Source organism: Schistocerca cancellata, chromosome 4, assembly GCF_023864275.1.
Source record: "Schistocerca cancellata isolate TAMUIC-IGC-003103 chromosome 4, iqSchCanc2.1, whole genome shotgun sequence".
NCBI classification, from domain to species: domain Eukaryota; kingdom Metazoa; phylum Arthropoda; class Insecta; order Orthoptera; family Acrididae; genus Schistocerca; species Schistocerca cancellata.
The window spans coordinates 422920807-422940065 of record NC_064629.1 but is presented as its reverse complement, the minus strand read 5'-3'; the positions used below and the strand labels follow the sequence as shown (position 1 = coordinate 422940065).

At 41.8% G+C, this 19259-nt stretch overlaps 1 protein-coding gene across 1 annotated transcript in view; it reads right to left on the bottom strand.

Annotated features, from left to right (window-relative positions):
• The window catches only part of LOC126184527 (DNA polymerase zeta catalytic subunit), a 227703-nt gene that overhangs the window by 122907 nt on the left and 85537 nt on the right, over positions 1-19259 (bottom strand). The window contains exon 13 of the mRNA XM_049926929.1: positions 13022-13925. Within this exon, the coding sequence (XP_049782886.1) occupies positions 13022-13925 (904 nt within the window). The remainder of the gene's footprint in view (positions 1-13021; positions 13926-19259) is intronic.

Genomic DNA, 19259 nt, shown 5'->3' with positions numbered 1-19259 from the left:
ACTCTTGACATGTCCCCCAAAAAAGTAATAAAGGGGCATCATGTAAAGTGAATGCACTAACCATGTGACAGGTCCTCCTCATCCTATTCAATGTTCTCAAAAATTGACATCGGCTGTGCTCGTGCATCAAAACAGAAGTGCATTGTGGCTCCATCACACTGGAACAATGGGCCTCTGTGCACAGCAAGTGGAAGATTGTCCAGCAGTTATGGAAGTGTGGGCTGCAGGAACTGTAAGCAAGCTGGCTCCAGTTAACCTACGTGGCGGTACTACAGGCCCTTGAAGAGGATTATGTACAATTACAGCCCACATGTCTATAGAGAATTTACATTGGTGCAATCTCACAGCAACCAGTGTGGGTTCTCATAGTCCCAGAAGTGGCTGTTACGGCTGTTAAAATTTCCGTCACATGTAAGGAAGGCCTCACCTGTTTATAAAATGTGTGAAGGCTTTGGTGTGCAAATCTCTGTACAAATTGCATTCAATATGAGTAATCAGCTGGTCCTAAAACTTGCACCCTTTGAAGATGGCACATGTAGGTTGTACTCCTGCAATACTCTCCAAACAGATATGTGACCTGTTTCCATAGCGTGGGCTATAGCACGCATGCTGCTTGAAGGCACATTGCTAAATCTACAGATCACTTCACCCTCAAAATCTGGTGTTCTCATGTCATGCTTACCACCACCAGCATGCTGAGGATGCATTTCCCTGTTTGAAAGCACCCAGGAATTGCAACAACACAAAGCTGAGCAACAGGACTGGTACAACTCAACAGAACGATAACCTCATTAGAAACTGTGCAGCAGGTTGCTAGGTGGTGGTGGTGGTGGTGTGCATCATGACCACATGCATAATTAATAAACAGCAAACCAAAACATATCTGTTTCTTAACAAAAAAGATTGTCTCTGTTTGGTCTTTCATCCCTCAAAGTTTGCCGAAGAGATCCTGAAACACCCCCTATATTATTTTCCGTAACATTAGTTTAAATGGTGCTTATTTTTTTATTGGGTAATTCCTCTGGCACATTGGTAAATACATTGTAGAAAAATGCAAAACATATTTATAGCATCAAAAATAATCACTCTTTGAGATGTGACAGCTTTCTTGAAACTAGTCTGAAGACAATGAAATAACAACAAAAATATCACATACGCCATTAGTCTGAATAGTGCATACAGAAACTACAGTCACTTATCACTATTACTGGACACTAGAAAGTACTGGGTGAAACAGGAGGAGTAAAGGTAACCACTCACCATATAGCTGAGGTGTTGAATGGCTGATAGGTACATAAACAAGATTGCCATTATTGCTAAGGTCCTGGAAAAACTCCTTTCTAACAAAAATACAAACCGTGCTTTGATTCTTGTTTAAGTACCTGTTAACCATTCTGTGTCACAGCTATAAAGAGAGTGGTTACCTTCACCCTATAATCAGAATTAAGTACAGTTATAATACAATTTGTGATTGTTATTTTTACTTATACGGTTGAACATAATTTCTGACACCATTGTAGTGGCACCATCGCTTAGGATAGGCAAAGTTAGTTTTGTGCGATATTTGGAGCTTGAGTTACAGCCAGGTGCGGGCTGGATTGCAGTAAGTTACGCATACCAGCCGTTGCGAAGGCAAATAGAGGCCACAGAGGTGTAGAACTGCCAGAGAGGGTGCACACAGCAGCCTCCACGGTGCAAGTCACAGGCACAAGAGGGCCACAGGTGCAACCAGGGTAAGGTGCGTACGTGACACGAAGCGGTGTGTTAGCAAAACAGAGGCGCACAGCTGATTATAAATATGACCCGTTTTCTAACGATATTCATTCAAGTGTGGCAGCTCTCCTGGACGGCGGTGCATGTCACACCACCGGGCTACACGAAGCAACAGATGGGGCACCAGCATCTCAGTCTACGGCGAGTCATTGGTTCAACCCTCTGAGGCTGAGGCGGGGTCCGCAGCCAGCCAGCGGGAGGCCAGTCTTGGGCTTCCTACCACAGGCAGTCGTCTCGGCTACCGACACATGCCGGAGACTTCTGACGCAAGGGCCGCAGATACGGATGCCTGATAGCGGGCACTTGTTGATCATCGTTATCTCAGCCACACCGGCGAGAAGAAGGACGCAGCTGGCTGCCTTCAGCTCACACTGAGCGGCGCTGAGTCGGCAGGGATGCAGACTGCTGAGTCAACCGCGACATTCTGACGACACACTCCGCTGGCGTACGAGGCCGGCCGACACAGCGCATTACACTGGGTCGCTGGGGCAGTGGCCTCAGCACTGTGGGCCCAGTGACGCAGTCCAAGATGAATGAAGCACTGTAGTGGAAGCAAAAAGCAAATAAATCATTTGGAATGTCATACCTTTGGGGTCGGTGACAGTTGACTTTCGCATAGGGAAAGTCTGATTTAATGCATGCATGGAGGTAGTACCATGGGTAAGCGAGGGCTACGACATGATCCTAGGAGTAGATTTCTCACATCAACATCACGCCAAAATTGACCTTGGACAATGAATTGTGGAACTTGGTGGAATGTTATTTCTGCTAGGGGAAACTGTTGTCAATGCAGTTTTGGGTAAGTGTGGAGTCGAATCTACCTGTGGGTACAGTACGTGTTATTGAACCATTGGAGGATAATGAAGATTTGGGTTCATTGGGTTGTTTTGCGAAACGTAGTGTTGTACGTGTACAAGACGGGAACGACAGGTGAGTAGTTACAGTGAACATCGATAATTTTAGCGCTGTTGATGCGAATTTGAGGAAAGGAGTTTTAGCAGCAAACTTGGATGTGACACATGACGAAGACTGGTGTTCGAGAGGTAGGCGAAGCGATCAACCACTAACTGCCGATAGAACAGCATTGCATGACAGAATTAAGCATTTGAAAGGAGGAGAAAGAGGGCATATGGAAGAATTATTTTCGGAATTTAACGATTTGTTTTTCCAAAAGGGCCATTACCAGCAACTCCATTAGTTCAACATAGGATACCAACAGGGAATGAAGCACCTGTTTACCATAAACCATACAGAATACTGAGGTACTTGCAGCCAACTGTGGAGGATTTCATTGATCAGCAGCTTGCGGACGGTATTATAGAAGATAGTAATAGTTCCTGGGGAGCGGGCATTGTTGTTGTGCCTAAAAAATCTGCGGATGGAACTAAGAAATACAGGTTCTGTTGTGACTACCGATACCTCAATAATAAGACAGTAATGGACGCATACCCCATTCCAAACATATCGGAGACTTTGGATCACTTAGGACAATGCCAGTACTTTTCTATGATGGATTTGACAAGTGGTTATCATCAGTTAGGGGTGGCTCCAGAGGATCGTCCAAAAACTGCTTTCTCTACACCTGGAGGGCATTACCACTACATTAGAATGCCATTCGGTTTGAAAAACGCTCCAGCAACGTTTCAGAGGTCGCTAGACAGTGTCTTGAGGGGGTTTGAAATCACGACTGTATCTTGTCTATTTGGATGACATAATAGTGTTTTCAAGTAGTATGGAGACAGCAGTTAAGGGAAGTCTTTATGAGGTTAAGAGCAGCTCGTTTGATGTTGACTCTGGAGAAGTGTCATTTCGCATTAGAAGAAGTAAAATATTTGGGTCATATTATCAGTAAGGACACTCTGTCTTGAGTGCGAACGGATCCAAGGTTGGGCTGGGCTGTAAGGGATTTTCGGGACCCACGAACAGTTAAGAAAGTGCAGTCGTTCATCGGAATTTGCAATTTCTATTGCAAGTTCGTGAAGGGTTTTGCAGATTTAGCACAGCTGTTGATGCGATTGTTATGGAAGGGTGTGATATTTGAGTGGACAGAAGAGTGTCAGAAAGCGTTTGACAAACTGAAAGAAGTGTTAACATCACGTCCGATTCTCGTGTTTCCAGATTTTGAAAAGGAGTTTATATTAGCATGCGATGCATCGAATCAAGCACTAGGGTGTGGGGGGTGTTCTTAGTCAGGAAATTGATGGGAAAGAACACCCTGTAGCCTATGTGCCTAGGCAGTTGAATGTAGCAGAGAGGAATTACTCAACAACTGAGAGGAAGATGCTTAGTGTAATCTATGGAACCACATATTTTAAATGTTAATGATATGGGAGGAGATTTCGGGTAGTGATAGATCATGCTGCATTGAAGTGGCTGTTGGGGTTGAAGGATCCGTCCACTAGACTCACTATATGGGCTGTGAGGCTTAGTGAATTCGACTACGAGGTGGTGCACAAGCCTGGGAAAAAGCCTGGTGATGCGGATGCACTAAGTAGGTAGGTGGTGAAAGTAGAAGTCATAGGTTATGACCTAGCGGTATGGCAAAAATTACTGGATGCAGACAATGATTGTAAATTGTATCGGACACAGCCACAATTTAATGTGTACGACAGTCTTCTGCGCAGGGAAACGAAGTTAGGGCCAAGGATAGTAGTGCCAGCGAAGTTGAGGGACGAGGTTTTAAAGGAAGCACGAGATCATGTGTTATGCGGTCATGGAGGGTGTAGAGCGACGAATAAGAGAATGGCAGAGAGGTATTGGTGGAGAGGTAGGAAAGGAGATGTGGATCAGTATGTCAAGAATAGTATACCATGTGCACAGAGCGGAGATTTGAGACGGAAACAGATACAGCTACGACGATTACTGGAAGCAACATGCCCATTCTCTTTTCTGGGTATTAATGTCTTAGGACCTTTTAGGCGAACACCATTGGGGAACAGATTCATTCTGACAATAACAGACCATTTTTCAAGGTATGTGGAGATAGTGGTATGCCAAATCAACAGGCAGAAATGGTTGTGCAAGCGTTTGTGAACAACTGGATTTTGAAGTTTGGTGTACCAGAGACAATAATTACTCACCAATGGACCAGCTTCATGTCGGATTTAATGAAGGAACTGTGTAAATTATTGAACGTAAAGAAGTTGAGGACGAGCACATTGCATCCACAGACGAACGAAAGGGCAGAATGGGTGCACAGAACAATCAGGAAGATGCTGAGTTTTTATGTGGATTCTCATCACCATCAATGGGACGAGTATTTGAAGCATATTGTATGTGCATACAATGCAAAAGTCCATACAAATACCGGTTTGTTTCCATATGAGGTAGTGTACGGGCAAAAAATGCCAATCACCATTTGATTTAGTAAAGCTACAGAAAGGAAGGACTGGTGAATCTGTACATCAATTCGCAAGAACAACTTAGGGTGTTTGTAAATGGGTACAAAAGGCAAATACAAAGGCTTTGGAAAGGCAGGAAGATGCAGTAAAGTGGAAAGGAAGTCTACCGCAGTATAAAGTGGGGCAATGGGTAATGCTGCCCAGCCCGTATACGCAAAAAGGGAAAATGAAGAAGTTCCTCATGAGGTATCAAGGGCCATACCAAGTTGTTGAAACAACATCTTCCATTAATGTTAAGCTTCAGCTGCCAACTAGAACAATGATAGTACACATTGGGCAGTTATGGCCATTTAAGGGTTGCCTGGCTGTGATTCCAGACATGTCACAGGAAGCAAAGAGGAAGAAAGAGAGATTGAAGAGAGGTGCTAAGTGCAGAGAAAACCAGGAAGATAGAATACAGCATGAAATACCGTACACTTTGTGATCTAGAAAGTAGTAGAGTATTTGTAGTTTTTTTTTCCTTGTTCTGTATCATTGGCTTTGTGTAGATTCATTAGGCATTGTGTTTTTATGTGTTGTATGTGTTTTCGAGTATTGTAAGCCTGCTAGCAGCAGCAGTCTTTTTGTGGAGGGAGGAAGGGTGATGGTGATCCCTGTCCTCAGGTTACTGAAGAGGGAAGTGTAGCGTATGACGTATGTGGAGTGTTGCTGGAGGATAAATCAAATGCAGTTCTGGAGGAATAAATGCGTCAGAGTAAATTTTGCGGAAAAGCCGTAATAAACATGTGTTGAACGATGTCAGAGTCATACGATTTCCTGTTTAAATTTTTAGTTATCAACAGTGCTGGGTCAGAAAAGTCATGTTTATTGCACCAGTTCATAAAATGTAACTTAAGGATGAAAGTAGTCACATACTTGGTGTTGGGTTTGAATCAAATATAGTGAATGTTGGAGGAAAATCTGTGAAGCTACAAATATGGGACATATGCACGGTGCAGTTATTTTTAGCTAGGGGGAAAGGAATAGACTGTCCAAGGGACATTGTGGAGTAAAATTGAGCTTGCAGTGGATCTTCTCCACCTATGAGAATTTGGTAGTAGTAGCAAGTTGTTTTGAGCAAGGAGTGTTTACGGAAGCAAAACGTGTAGAGATCGAAGGAAGCGGAGTTTTAATCAATGGAACTAAGTGGAACATAATAGGACCAACCTTCCATCTGCCAGCGTCAATTTCAGGAGTCACAGAATTGAATGTTATGCAGCCACAGCTGTACTGGCCAGAAGCCACTTTAGAGTTTTTGCCAAGGCAGAATCTGACCTTGTTAAATCAAACTCTGGATGTTTGATCCATAAACCAGTTCATTTCAGAGCAAGAGGTGTGCATACCAGTCGAACAGTTTGTTCAACACTTCACTCAGTATAGGGAAAGGCAACAGCAAATAACGATCATTTTGAACACCTCTGTGCCAAGTGTCATCGCAGCCTTAACTTTGTTATGTGTTCGTTTCTTTCTAATCTGGTGGAGAGCTAATTATAAGAGGGAAACAAGGGTAGTCCAAGTCCCAGTGGATTGGATACCGAGGGCATGAGATGAATAGGTAAGGGGTTGATTGAGCAGTGGTCATCCAATAAGAAATTTTTACGTTTTGTTTCATGTCATGGTTTTAAGGGGCACTAGACCACATTTATGTTTTCTAGTAGTAAGGAAACATGCCATAGGTGCCAACCCAAACAAGTTAAGAGCCAGTTAAGGGTCGACCCGGGGACCGGGTCTTTCCGAAGGGGGGAATAATGTAGAGGCACCACTGTTTAGGATAGGTAAAAGTTAGTTTTGTGCTACATTCGGAGCATGAGTTAAAGCCAGGTGCAAGCCGGATTGCAGTAAGTTACGCATACCAGCCTTTGCGAAGGCAAATAGAGGCCACAGGGGCACTGAACTGTCGGAGAGGGCGCACACAGCAGTTTCCTGGGCCCAAGTCACAAGCAGAAGAGGGCCACTGGCGCAACCGGGGTGTGGTGCGTACGTGAAACGAAGCAGTGTGTTAGCAAAACAGATGCGCACAGCTGAGCACCAGCGTCCCAGTCCATGGTGGGTTGTTGGTTCATGGCGGGTCGTTGGTTAAACCTTCTGAGGCAGACGTGGGGTCTGCAGCCAGCCAGCGGTGGGCCACTCTTCGGCTCGCTACCACAGGCAGTCATCTCGGCTCGCGACACACGCCGGAGACTTCCGACGTGAGAGCCGCAGATACGGACGCCTGATAGCGAGTGCTTGTTGGTCACCACGATCTCAGCCACACCGGTGAGAAGGACGCAGCTGGCCGTCTGCAGCTCACACCAAGCGGTGCTGAGTCAGCAGGGACACAGACCGCCGAGTCAACCGTGGCATCCTGACGATGCCCCACTCTGCTGGCATACAAGGTCGGCTCGACATAGTGCGTTGCACTGGGTCGCTAGGACGGTGGCCTCAGCATTGCGAGGCCCATGACGCAGTCCAAGGTGAACGAAGCACTGTAGTGGAAGCAAATAAATCATTTGGAAAGTTCTCGGCAAGTTTTAATACAGCAACTCCTGGCACCCACCTACTACACCATTTTATTTTTAAGTGGTTTAATCTTTAGTTTATCATTGTACACTAAGAACATAGTCACAAATCGTTTTTTACTTCCTTTTCAGCTTTTAAGGGCATTCTACATCTACATCTACATACATACTCCACAACCCACCATAGGGTGCGTGGCAGAGGGTACCTCGTACCACAACTAGCATCTTCTCTCCCCATTCCACTCCCAAACAGAACGAGGGAAAAATGACTGCCTCTATGCCTCTGTATGAGCCCTAATCTCTCTTATCTTATCTTTGTGGTCTTTCCGCAAAATGTAAGTTGGCGGCAGTAAAATTGTACTGCAGTCAGCCTCAAATGCTGGTTCTCTAAATTTCCTCAGTAGCAATTCACTAAAAGAACGCCTCCTTTCCTCTAGAGACTCCCACCCGAGTTCTTGAAGCATTTCCATAACACTCGTGTGATGATCAAACCTACCAGTAACAAATCTAGCAGCCCGCCTCTGAATTGCTTCTATGTCCTCCCTCAATCCGACCTGATAGGGATCCCAAACGCTCGAGCAGTACTCAAGAATAGGTCGTATTAGTGTTTTATAAGCGGTCTCCTTTACAGATGAACCACATCTTACCAAAATTCTACCAATGAACCGAAGACGACTATCCACCTTCCCCACAACTGCCATTTCATGCTCGTCCCACTTCAAATCGCTCTGCAATGTTACGCCCAAATATTTAATCGACGTTACTGTGTCAAGTGCTCCACTACTAATGGAGTATTCAAACATTACAGGATTCTTTTTCCTATTCATCTGCATTAATTTACATTCATGTTATTTCATTAACTTTTTGAGGCCCAAAGTCATAGAACTTTTCATGGTTATCTTAAAAGATATGGTAAGGTTCTCAAATTCTATTGCTTGAAAAGGTGAGTGTGGACCAATGACCTCACAGTTTGGTCCCCTCCATCCAAATCAACCAACCAACCAACCAAAATGAAATTACAATGAAATTCAGGCCATTAGCTGCTTACAGGCGTTGATAAATATCAATGGGGACAGTTGAAAATGTGTGCTGCGACCAGGACTCGAACCCGGAATCTCCTGTTTACGTGGCAGATGCTCTATCCGACTGAGCCATTGAGGACACAGAGTATAGTGTGACTGCAGGGACTTATCTCTGGCATGTTCCCCGTGAGACCCACACTTCCAACTTACTGTCCACACACTACATTTGTAGTGCCCCTGCCCACTACACTCATTACTCACGGCAGTCAATTCACCGATTCCCATAAGAGTTTGAGCAATGTGAGTGCATCCACATTTCATGGGGAACGTGCCAGAGATAAGTACCTGCAGTCGCACTACCCTCTTTGTCCTCAATGGCTCAGTTGGACAGAGCCTTTGCCATGTAAGCAGGAGATCCCGGGTTCAAGTCCCAGTCGGCGCATACATTTTCAACTGTCCCTGTTGATGTTTATCAATGCCTGTAAGCAGCTAATGGTCTGAATTTCATTGTAATTTCATTCTTCAAGAGCTGCAAAATCACCAATGGTATCTGTTCTTTTGGACACGTCTGAAGGAAGAGATACTATCTTCATATTCATATATAACCAACCGAAAGGTGAGTGTAACATTGTGCTATAGATAAAAAAAAAGCTTATTCACATAACCTGATATTTATTGGTCTACACATATGGATGTACAGCGTCATGTTAATTTGTGTCATATCCTTTTATATAATAATTTTAGGGTAATTCATGAAGTGTTCTCATTTATAGCAAAAACATTGTGCATACAAGACAAAGTTAACTGTTTTAATTTTATTATGTGAGTCATGTTATGCCCTGATCATGTTTTCTTCTGTTACTTCACGTTTTCTTAGATCAGTTCAACAATTATGCCATCAGATATGGAGCTGACTTACACAAGAGAGGGAATGTAATGATATATGGTCTTGTTGAAGGAGAGTGAGTGAGTGAGAAAAACTGCTTACTTTATGGAGCCGAAATCAGATCTACACAGAAATAACAGTTAAGTATTTTACCATTTTTCCAATTTGATATTACTGCACTTGTTATAATAAATATGTGCGTCAGCATGGAAGAAAAAATTTAGGGCAGTAGCAATTAGAATGACAAGGTGAATGAAGAAAGTGGACTGTAACTCTCAACAAGAATTCAAAGGATGCCTGGCTTATTTGAGAAGGTAACTATTTACAATGGTCTAACGGACCATTCTCTAGTTCTCTTATGGATACAAGATCCCTGCTACAGATGCTAACTGACTAAAATTGTCCAAAGAAGAAATATTTGATTTATACTGTGGAAAAATCTACAACAAAGCTGCAGACATTAAAAAGACTGCTTCCATGCTCCCAACATTTCGAGACTCTGCCTTCAGCAATGACACTAAGAAAATCTTACTTATCTTTCATGACGTCCCACACAGTTGAAAAAAATAAAAAAAATATATACATAACAACATACAATTTGTTTCCATTCTGTTTGCTAGAATATTGAGCAAGTAAAGCTATCCTTAACTTGAAGGCTGGCATGAATACTGCTGTGCTTCACTAGACACATTAATGTAGCAATGCGTTTGCCCACATCCAACCTTTAAACTGACTTACCAGTCAGCTGTAAAAAGGCCTATAGTTTAGTGTGGACTCTGAACCATCGAGCAACTTCGTGTTTTGTGCATCAGTAAATTACTGTCAAAGGTGAAAGAAGTGATAAGTGACAAAAAATAATCCTAGAATAAACTGGGGATGGAACCCCTGATCTTTGAATAGGACAGTGGGCAAGGAGGGTTAAGGGCTTTGAAACCGACATTATCTGCCATATAGTGCACAGTTGTTTGGAGTAAAAAAAATGTAAATGGATATTTAGAAAACTCACAGTTCAACTAGCTTCACGGGATTAATGTCTCTAGTAGAATTTTCATTTCATAACAAAGGGATACATATTAACAAATTGTTATATAGACACACTGAAGTGCTTTATATTAGATAAAGAAAACAATATAAATATCATATATTTAATATTAAATAGTTATGTAGCATGCTATTAATCATTCCTGAAAACAGCTACACAAAACTTTTGAAATGAGTAGGCTATCTGCCCCACGCTTCAGACACAGCTGTGTCCCACCATTGAGATTTCCTACATTTTGGCCATGTAACACTATTTTATATGCACTAAATTTTATGGAAAATATTCCATTTCCTGGCAACAGAAGTGTTTCAGCTTTTAAATACTGGATACATTATTTGTCTGCAAATTGACAGAGCACTGAAAGATCTTAGTCAAAACAAGACCACTGGATTAAACGCTATTCCATCTGAATTATTGAGATCCTTGGCAGACAGCCATGGCAAAACTATTCCACCTGCCGTGCAAGATATACGAGGCAGGTAAAATACCTATAGACATCAAGAAGAATGTAATAACTCCAGTACAAAAGGCAGCTAAATATTATCAAACTGTCAGTATAAGAAATTGTGGTTGCTGAATACTGACACAAATGATCTACAGAAGAATGGAAAAATTGTTAGAAGCCAGCCTAGAAGAATATCATTTTGGTTCTCAAGAAATGTAGGAACTCATGATGCAATACTAACATTACTACTTATCTTAGGAGAAGGCAAACCTACATTTATATCATCTGTAGATGTAGAGAAAGCTTTTGAAAATGTTAACTGCAGTACATCCTTTGAAATTCTGAATGCAACAGTGATAAAAGTGTACAGAGTGAAACATTATTTACAACTTGTACAGAAACCAGACTGTAGTTATGAGTCAAAGAACGTGACAAGGAAACAACAAATATAAGGAGTGAGACAGGCTTGTGGCCTACCCCTGATGTTATTCAATCTGTACATGGAGGTTTTTAAAAAAAGAAAAAAAAAAAGAAAGAAAAAAAAACGAAAAATTTGGAAAAGGAATTAAATTTGAGGGGGAAGAAATAACCACTTTAAGGTTCGCCTGGGGCACTGTAATTCTGTCAGATATGGTACAGGATTGCGAGGAACAGTTGACTGGAATATATTAAGTATTGAAAAGAGGTTATAAGATGAATGTCAATACAAGTAAAACAAGGGTAATGGAAAGAAATTGAAGCAAATCAGGCAATACTGAGAGAATGAGATTAGGAACTGAGACACCCAAAGTTATACATGAATTCTGCTAGTTGGGAGTAAATTAACTGATGGTGGATGATGTGATGAGATCATACAGAGCAGAATGGCAGCAGCAAGAAAAAATTTATGAAAAAGGTATGTTCTTTACATTGAAAATAAATTTAAAATTTTGGAAGTCTTCTATGAAGATATTTGTCTGCAATGTTGCCTCGTATGGAAGTAGGGTGTGGACAAGAAGAGAATAGTAGCTTTTGTCATATGATGCTACATGAGAATATTGAAGATTAAATGGATTGATTCAACAATTAATGAGAAAGTACTGAATCAAAATGGGGAGGAAAGAAATTTAGGGAACAACTTAACTAAAAGAAGGAAAAGAAGGGATCGGTTGATACACTACATCCTGAGGTATTAAGGAATCATCAATATGGTAATGGAGGAGAGAGAGAGAGAGAGAGAGAGAGAGAGAGAGAGAGAGAGATAGAGAGAGTGTGTTTGTGGGAGGGGGGGGGGTTAAACTTGGAGTGTGATACCAAGCCTCTAATATAGTGATCAGGTTCAAATGGATGTAGGTTGCAGCAGTTCTGCGAAGATGTATAGGCTTGCACCTGGTAGACTAGTATGAAGAGCACCATCCAAAAAGTCATTTGACTGCAGACCAAAACACCACCAACTACTGCACTTTTTTCCTACGAGTTAAACTTTAGTATATAATGTACAAGGCATGTTATCATGAAGAGGTATATCAAAAATGGAAAAGTGGTAAGCAGGAGCCTTTCCAACACCATGTTTCATCCCTTTAAGATTGAAAAGCAAAATAAAAAGGAAGATTCAGTAATTGTAATCCATCTGATGCCTGTGTGCACAGCAACTCTTGAATATTGAAATTAAATTTTTGTTTTCTTTCTGCCACATAAAGGCTAGTGTCATTAGTCACAAGTTTATGCTCTCACATGTTGGTGCCTATATAACCCTTCCATCAACGCAATGATGATGACTATGTTATTGTCAAATTCTTGATCTGCAATAAATTACAGATTTTTGTGACTGATTACTGTCCTCCTTTAAATCTGAAGAGGAAGATGCTACATTATTCACTTATTTTCATAAATGATTGTATCAGTAAGTGTGTATACCAACAAAAAAGATGGTGAAATATGTTCAGGATAGCTGAAAATAAAATACTGACAGAAATATGAAGACCTGAAAACTCACCTGTCGTCGAACATTGGGACGTTCAGAATTTCTACTGCTTTGCCTCCAGAATTTCCTTTTTGCTGTTGAGTGTTGCAGTAGCTGTGTAAGTGTTACTTCATCTGGAGACATTGTATTTTCAGGATTTACAAGTGACGGTATTTTCTCCTGTGTTGGGCTTTCAACAATAGCACTTAACTGCAATGGTGAACATGAGATCAATGACCCATCAGAGGAAAGCCTTCTACATTCAGAAGGATTCTGAGGCATCTCTTTTCTACATATTCCAATATTAGAAGCAAATTCTTCACACTCAGCATTTTCTGCAATAGTAGGAAGGATTTCAATGCCTGTACTTTTCACACTAGTGTGAGCTGAATCGGAAATTGGCTGATTTTCCATTTTATCATACAACCTTCTCCGAATTCCTCTTCTTGAGGTCACAGTTCCCATTTGTGAACCTGTGGCATTCTTAAAAACAGTTGACTTCACATCAGTTTTCTCTCTTTTAGTTGGTTGTGAAGAAAAATCCTCATCTGGTGAAGCCTCTCCACTTTTGTACCTGTTTAACTTTACATCAGGTTCAGCATTTAGAGGTTGTTCTGCCTCCCCACTTGAAGGCAGTTCAGTTTCATCTTCTCTGTCAGGGTTGATGTTGAGATACGGCACACTTTTGTCCACTTGCAAATCATAATTTTCATCCAAAGCTTCGGTATCACTCAAGAATGTAGTTTCGTAAAAACTGTGAATACCTGAGCAATTGCTGTCCGGAAGTTCAGGCAATTTTTCTGATGACAATGAACAATTTGAGTCATCTGTAAGTGATAACTTCCAACTGTATACTGACATCTTGTCATCTTCCTCCGCATGCATTATATTATCTGAAGTCTCCTGATCACTTACTGCAACTGAAACCACACCAGCCCTGAAAAGGGAAAATAAATTTAATTATATTGTACATAGTAACTAGATAGCACTCAAATGCAAAGCTTGGTTAATTACATACATTTACACAGTTTTGGCATGAGGAAAATTGACTGCCTGCTGAAATAATATGTAGTAACTGTGCATTAAAATAATGTCTAAGACACCACTTCATGGGACACAATTACTCATCTGAGTTGGGCAGCAAGGACAGGAGGAGGGAGGGGGAATGGGGAGGGGGTGGACAGGAATTACTGTTCCCTACCAACTGCATAGCTCTTTGATTTCCAGTGATGTGTAAAAAACAGAAGACCACAGAGTTTTTTCATGACGGAAAACTTTGCAGTCCTCAGCTATGGAGAAGCTGTAAACTGCTAAGAATCTAGATTGAATTATTATTGTTGTTGCTAACATTTACATTATGCAGGTTATGTGCTTTAGTGAGGGATATCTGTGAAGATAGGGAAGTGCCATGGAGCCCAAACTGTAGTAAATATAACTAAATATTTTTTAGTTGGCAGTACACCTTCTATATTTTGTGTCATGAAATGGTGGTACATACAGGCACTTCAAGATATTGTACAAACTAAGCCAACTGCCAGTCTCCTGTGAAGAGAATGTAGTTTCCGAGTATCCGCTATGGGAGCTTGTCTATGCAAGCTGCTGTATTGAGGTGGCCAATTATTTTGGTATAATGAATATAGCCTTGATTAAGTAATAGTTTTAAAAAGACAGCATTTTTCCCTCTTCAATTCTGGCCCCTGCCCATATTCCTAGCTAACAGCCAAATTTCAGACTTGCTACCACAACTGCAACATGTAAATCACCAAAAGAGAAGCAGCAGAACTAGTGCGCATGGCGTGGGCTGAGTATTGACCAATGTGTGTGATAGAATGACTGACTACTCATACCTAGATTGTTTTCCCAAGTGTTGCAATGCCATGTTTGGTAAGCCAGGTTTATGATGAGGAGTTTGTAAGCTGAGCTACAGTATTCCACGCGTTCATATACCAAACACTTACTCAACACTTCCACCTTATGATGAGCTGTTATCTTTCATGAAAAGATAATTAAATGTAATAACGGCAAGTCATTAAAGAAACCTTGGATAACTACAGGTATCAGACTTCTTCACAATGAAAAAAGGACTTCTACAAAGTATCCAGAACACATAACGATCCAGAAATACTTTCTTATTATAAACAGTAATGTAACATATTAAGACAAGTTGTAGAAAAATCCAAGAGTATAAACACATTGTCAGAAATTGATGGGTTAGATTAAAAAATCAAATCGAATGGAATATTGTTAAAAGAGAGACAGAGAAAGACGCCATATCAGATAATATTATTTCTATTAAAGAGAATGAGAGCATTGTAGAAGAAAGATCATGTGTATCAGATATTTTTAATAATTATTTTTAAAAACTGGGTGAGAAAATTGATGCAAATAGTTCAGAAGAGAAAGCAAAATAATATATTGAAGAAGCAATACACAGGACATTTAGTGAATTAAAACTTGATCTCACATCCCCATCTGAAATAAGGAAGATCGGCATGGCTCTAAAAAGTAAAGTTCATATGGGGTGGATAATACCTAAATAAGACACTAAAAAGTTGTAGACCTATAATATTTAATGTTCTTAGTCACTATGTAATACGTCACTAACTCAGGGTGGTTTCCCTGAAAGATTGAAATATGCCATTGTTACGCCTCCCTAAATAAAGAGAGACTCCACAGATGTCAATAACTACTGCCAGGTGTCGCTCTTTACATCATACTCCAGCGTTGTCACCCACCAGAGTAGTAATGGGATACTTCGTCAATTACAGTTTGGGTTTCAAAAGGGCCATTCCACCGAGTCAGCTATTTATAATTTACTGAGCACATAAAAAAAAATCTTTGAATAATAGAACAACACCAATTGTGATCTTCTGTGACTTATCAAAGGTATTTGATTGTGTCAGTCATAATATTCTATTAGAGAGGTTAAGTTTTTATGGAGTATGCAATTCAGCAAATGCCTGGTGTAGTTCTTATTTAAGAAACAGAATGGTGAAAGCTACTTTAGGTTGTTGGAGTAATACAAATCATCTGCATGAGAAAAAATTACAATGGGAGTCCCACAGGGTTCGATCGTTGGCCCACTACTGCTTTTGCTTTATGTTAATGATCTGCCAATTTATTTGAATCAGAAAGCAAGATCAGTCCTGTTTGCAGATGATACAAGCATTGCTGTAAAGCCGAGCAAAGAAGCATCAACAGAGAAAATAGTGAATGATGTTTTTGGGAAAGTTACTGAATAGTTTTGCACAAACAGGCAAGCTTTAAACTTTGAAAAAACAAAGTTCACCCCCCAGTTTTGTCTGTCACAAATACAGCATCTCCTGTTCACCCTCGTGCAGGTATGCCGTTTTTCATAACACATGTGGGTGTGCGGCACACTTTGTATACATGTAATGAATATCTGTGTTTATGTTACCAATATGATCATTTATTCACTTATGGAATTCACTATCAACAAGCCATCTAATTCTGAGAGTAAAAGATATCCACAATTACAAAACTAGAAGGAAAATAATCTGCATAACCCTTTAATGAATCTAATTCTGGAACAAAAAGGAGTGAAATATGCAACTTAAATGTCTGACAGATAGAAGAAGTGTTTTCAAATGTAGATTAAAGAGCTTTCTCCTTAACAACTCCATCTATACAATACAAGAATACCTGAGTAGATATAAACAGTCATTAAAAACACTGACCATCATGGAGCCATATAAGTATTATTTTTTATTGAGTTGTATGTATGCATTCTATGTTTGTTCTGTTGACACATTCCACATCATAACACTTATCGCATATCTGACCTGTAGAACAAGGACCTAACTCACTAGTCTACTAGCACTTCTAGTTTCTTCTCAGTGCCACTCTGTTGTTGTCCAAGGTCAGAGTTTGGGTAATTTTGAAATAAAATGCGTATCACCATTCACTCAAAAAAATAACAAAATGGAGCAAGCATTACTGAAACTAATTGAGAACCAATAGCAGTAAATAGTAATAACACAGTAACAACAGTGAGAACAAATGAATGTGTAACAACAGCAGAATTTACAACAGTATCAGTACTGTCAAGATCAGCAACTGGCCACCACACAAGAACTACAACAGCAAAGATATCATCGATCACAACCAGTTAACCACACGCTAGCATTGCCACTGTTTCTGGCTTTAGAGGAATTGAAACAGGACTGTGAAATACACTCCTGGAAATTGAAATAAGAACACCGTGAATTCATTGTCGCAGGAAGGGGAAACTTTATTGACACATTCCTGGGGTCAGATACATCACATGATCACACTGACAGAACCACAGGCACATAGACACAGGCAACAGAGCATGCACAATGTCGGCACTAGTACAGTGTATATCCACCTTTCGCAGCAATGCAGGCTGCTATTCTCCCATGGAGACGATCGTAGAGATGCTGGATGTAGTCCTGTGGAACGGCTTGCCATGCCATTTCCACCTGGCGCCTCAGTTGGACCAGCGTTCGTGCTGGACGTGCAGACCGCGTGAGACGACGCTTCATCCAGTCCCAAACATGCTCAATAGGGGACAGATCCGGAGATCTTGCTGGCCAGGGTAGTTGACTTACACCTTCTAGAGCACGTTGGGTGGCACGGGATACATGCGGACGTGCATTGTCCTGTTGGAACAGCAAGTTCCCTTGCCGGTCTAGGAATGGTAGAACGATGGGTTCGATGACGGTTTGGATGTACCATGCACTATTCAGTGTCCCCTCGACGATCACCAGTGGTGTACGGCCAGTGTAGGAGATCGCTCCCCACACCATGATGCCGGGTGTTGGCCCTGTGTGCCTCGGTCGTATGCAGTCCTGATTGTGGCGCTCACCTGCACGGCGCCAAACACGCATACAACCATCATTGGCACCAAGGCAGAAGCGACTCTCATCGCTGAAGACGACACGTCTCCATTCGTCCCTCCATTCACGCCTGTCGCGGCACCACTGGAGGCGGGCTGCACGATGTTGGGGCGTGAGCGGAAGACGGCCTAACGGTGTGCGGGACCGTAGCCCAGCTTCATGGAGACGGTTGCGAATGGTCCTCGCCGATACCCCAGGAGCAACAGTGTCCCTAATTTGCTGGGAAGTGGCGGTGCGGTCCCCTACGGCACTGCGTAGGATCCTACGGTCTTGGCGTGCATCCGTGCGTCGCTGCGGTCCGGTCCCAGGTCGACGGGCACGTGCACCTTCCGCCGACCACTGGCGACAACATCGATGTACTGTGGAGACCTCACGCCCCACGTGTTGAGCAATTCGGTGGTACGTCCACCCGGACTCCCGCATGCCCACTATACGCCCTCGCTCAAAGTCCGTAAACTGCACATACGGTTCACGTCCACGCTGTCGCGGCATGCTACCAGTGTTAAAGACTGCGATGGAGCTCCGTATGCCACGGCAAACTGGCTGACACTGACGGCGGCGGTGCACAAATGCTGCGCAGCTAGCGCCATTCGACGGCCAACACCGCGGTTCCTGGTGTGTCCGCTGTGCCGTGCATGTGATCATTGCTTGTACAGCCCTCTCGCAGTGTCCGGAGCAAGTATGGTGGGTCTGACACACCGGTGTCAATGTGTTCTTTTTTCCATTTCCAGGAGTGTATATCAGGGGCAATGAAGGCTTCATTTAAAGCCAAGTGGAATCATTGATCCTCATGTCGCAGATGCCTACTGCTTGTCTACAAGTGTTCAGATATATGAATTAATTAACTGGTAGATCATGTAGTCTCTTAACATTCTAAAAAGAGAAATACACCAAGCATCTGCAAATTCCATTTTGGTGCAGGTGGAGCTTTTAGATACCTTAAACATATGGAACATATACCTTGTTTTTTTGCTGGCCTAGGTTTATTATTTTTTCATAAAAAGAAGACTTCAAAACTGAACTAGACTGACTTCAGGAACTAGGCACTGGCAAGTTATAGTCAATGGGCTATATGGTTACTTGTGATATACTTCAATATGCTAGCTTCCTTGATGATGTAATTCTCATTGGGTCTACAAGAAAAGAACATTTAGAGACCTTGGTTGGAGAAATCTGCATTTTGGCTGTTTAGGAAATGTTACATCTCAAAAATCACATTATCATCAATCAGGAAATTCCAGTCATGCAATAGTTTCTTCAGCTGAGGAAAGAGAAAAAAGTCCTTGGGTACCACATCAGGAGAATCTGGAAAAGGGGGTGAGAGTGGGGAGTGAGGGTGAGGCAAAGTTTGATTGATAAAACTAGCAGAATCAGCTGGGGTGTTCTCATGG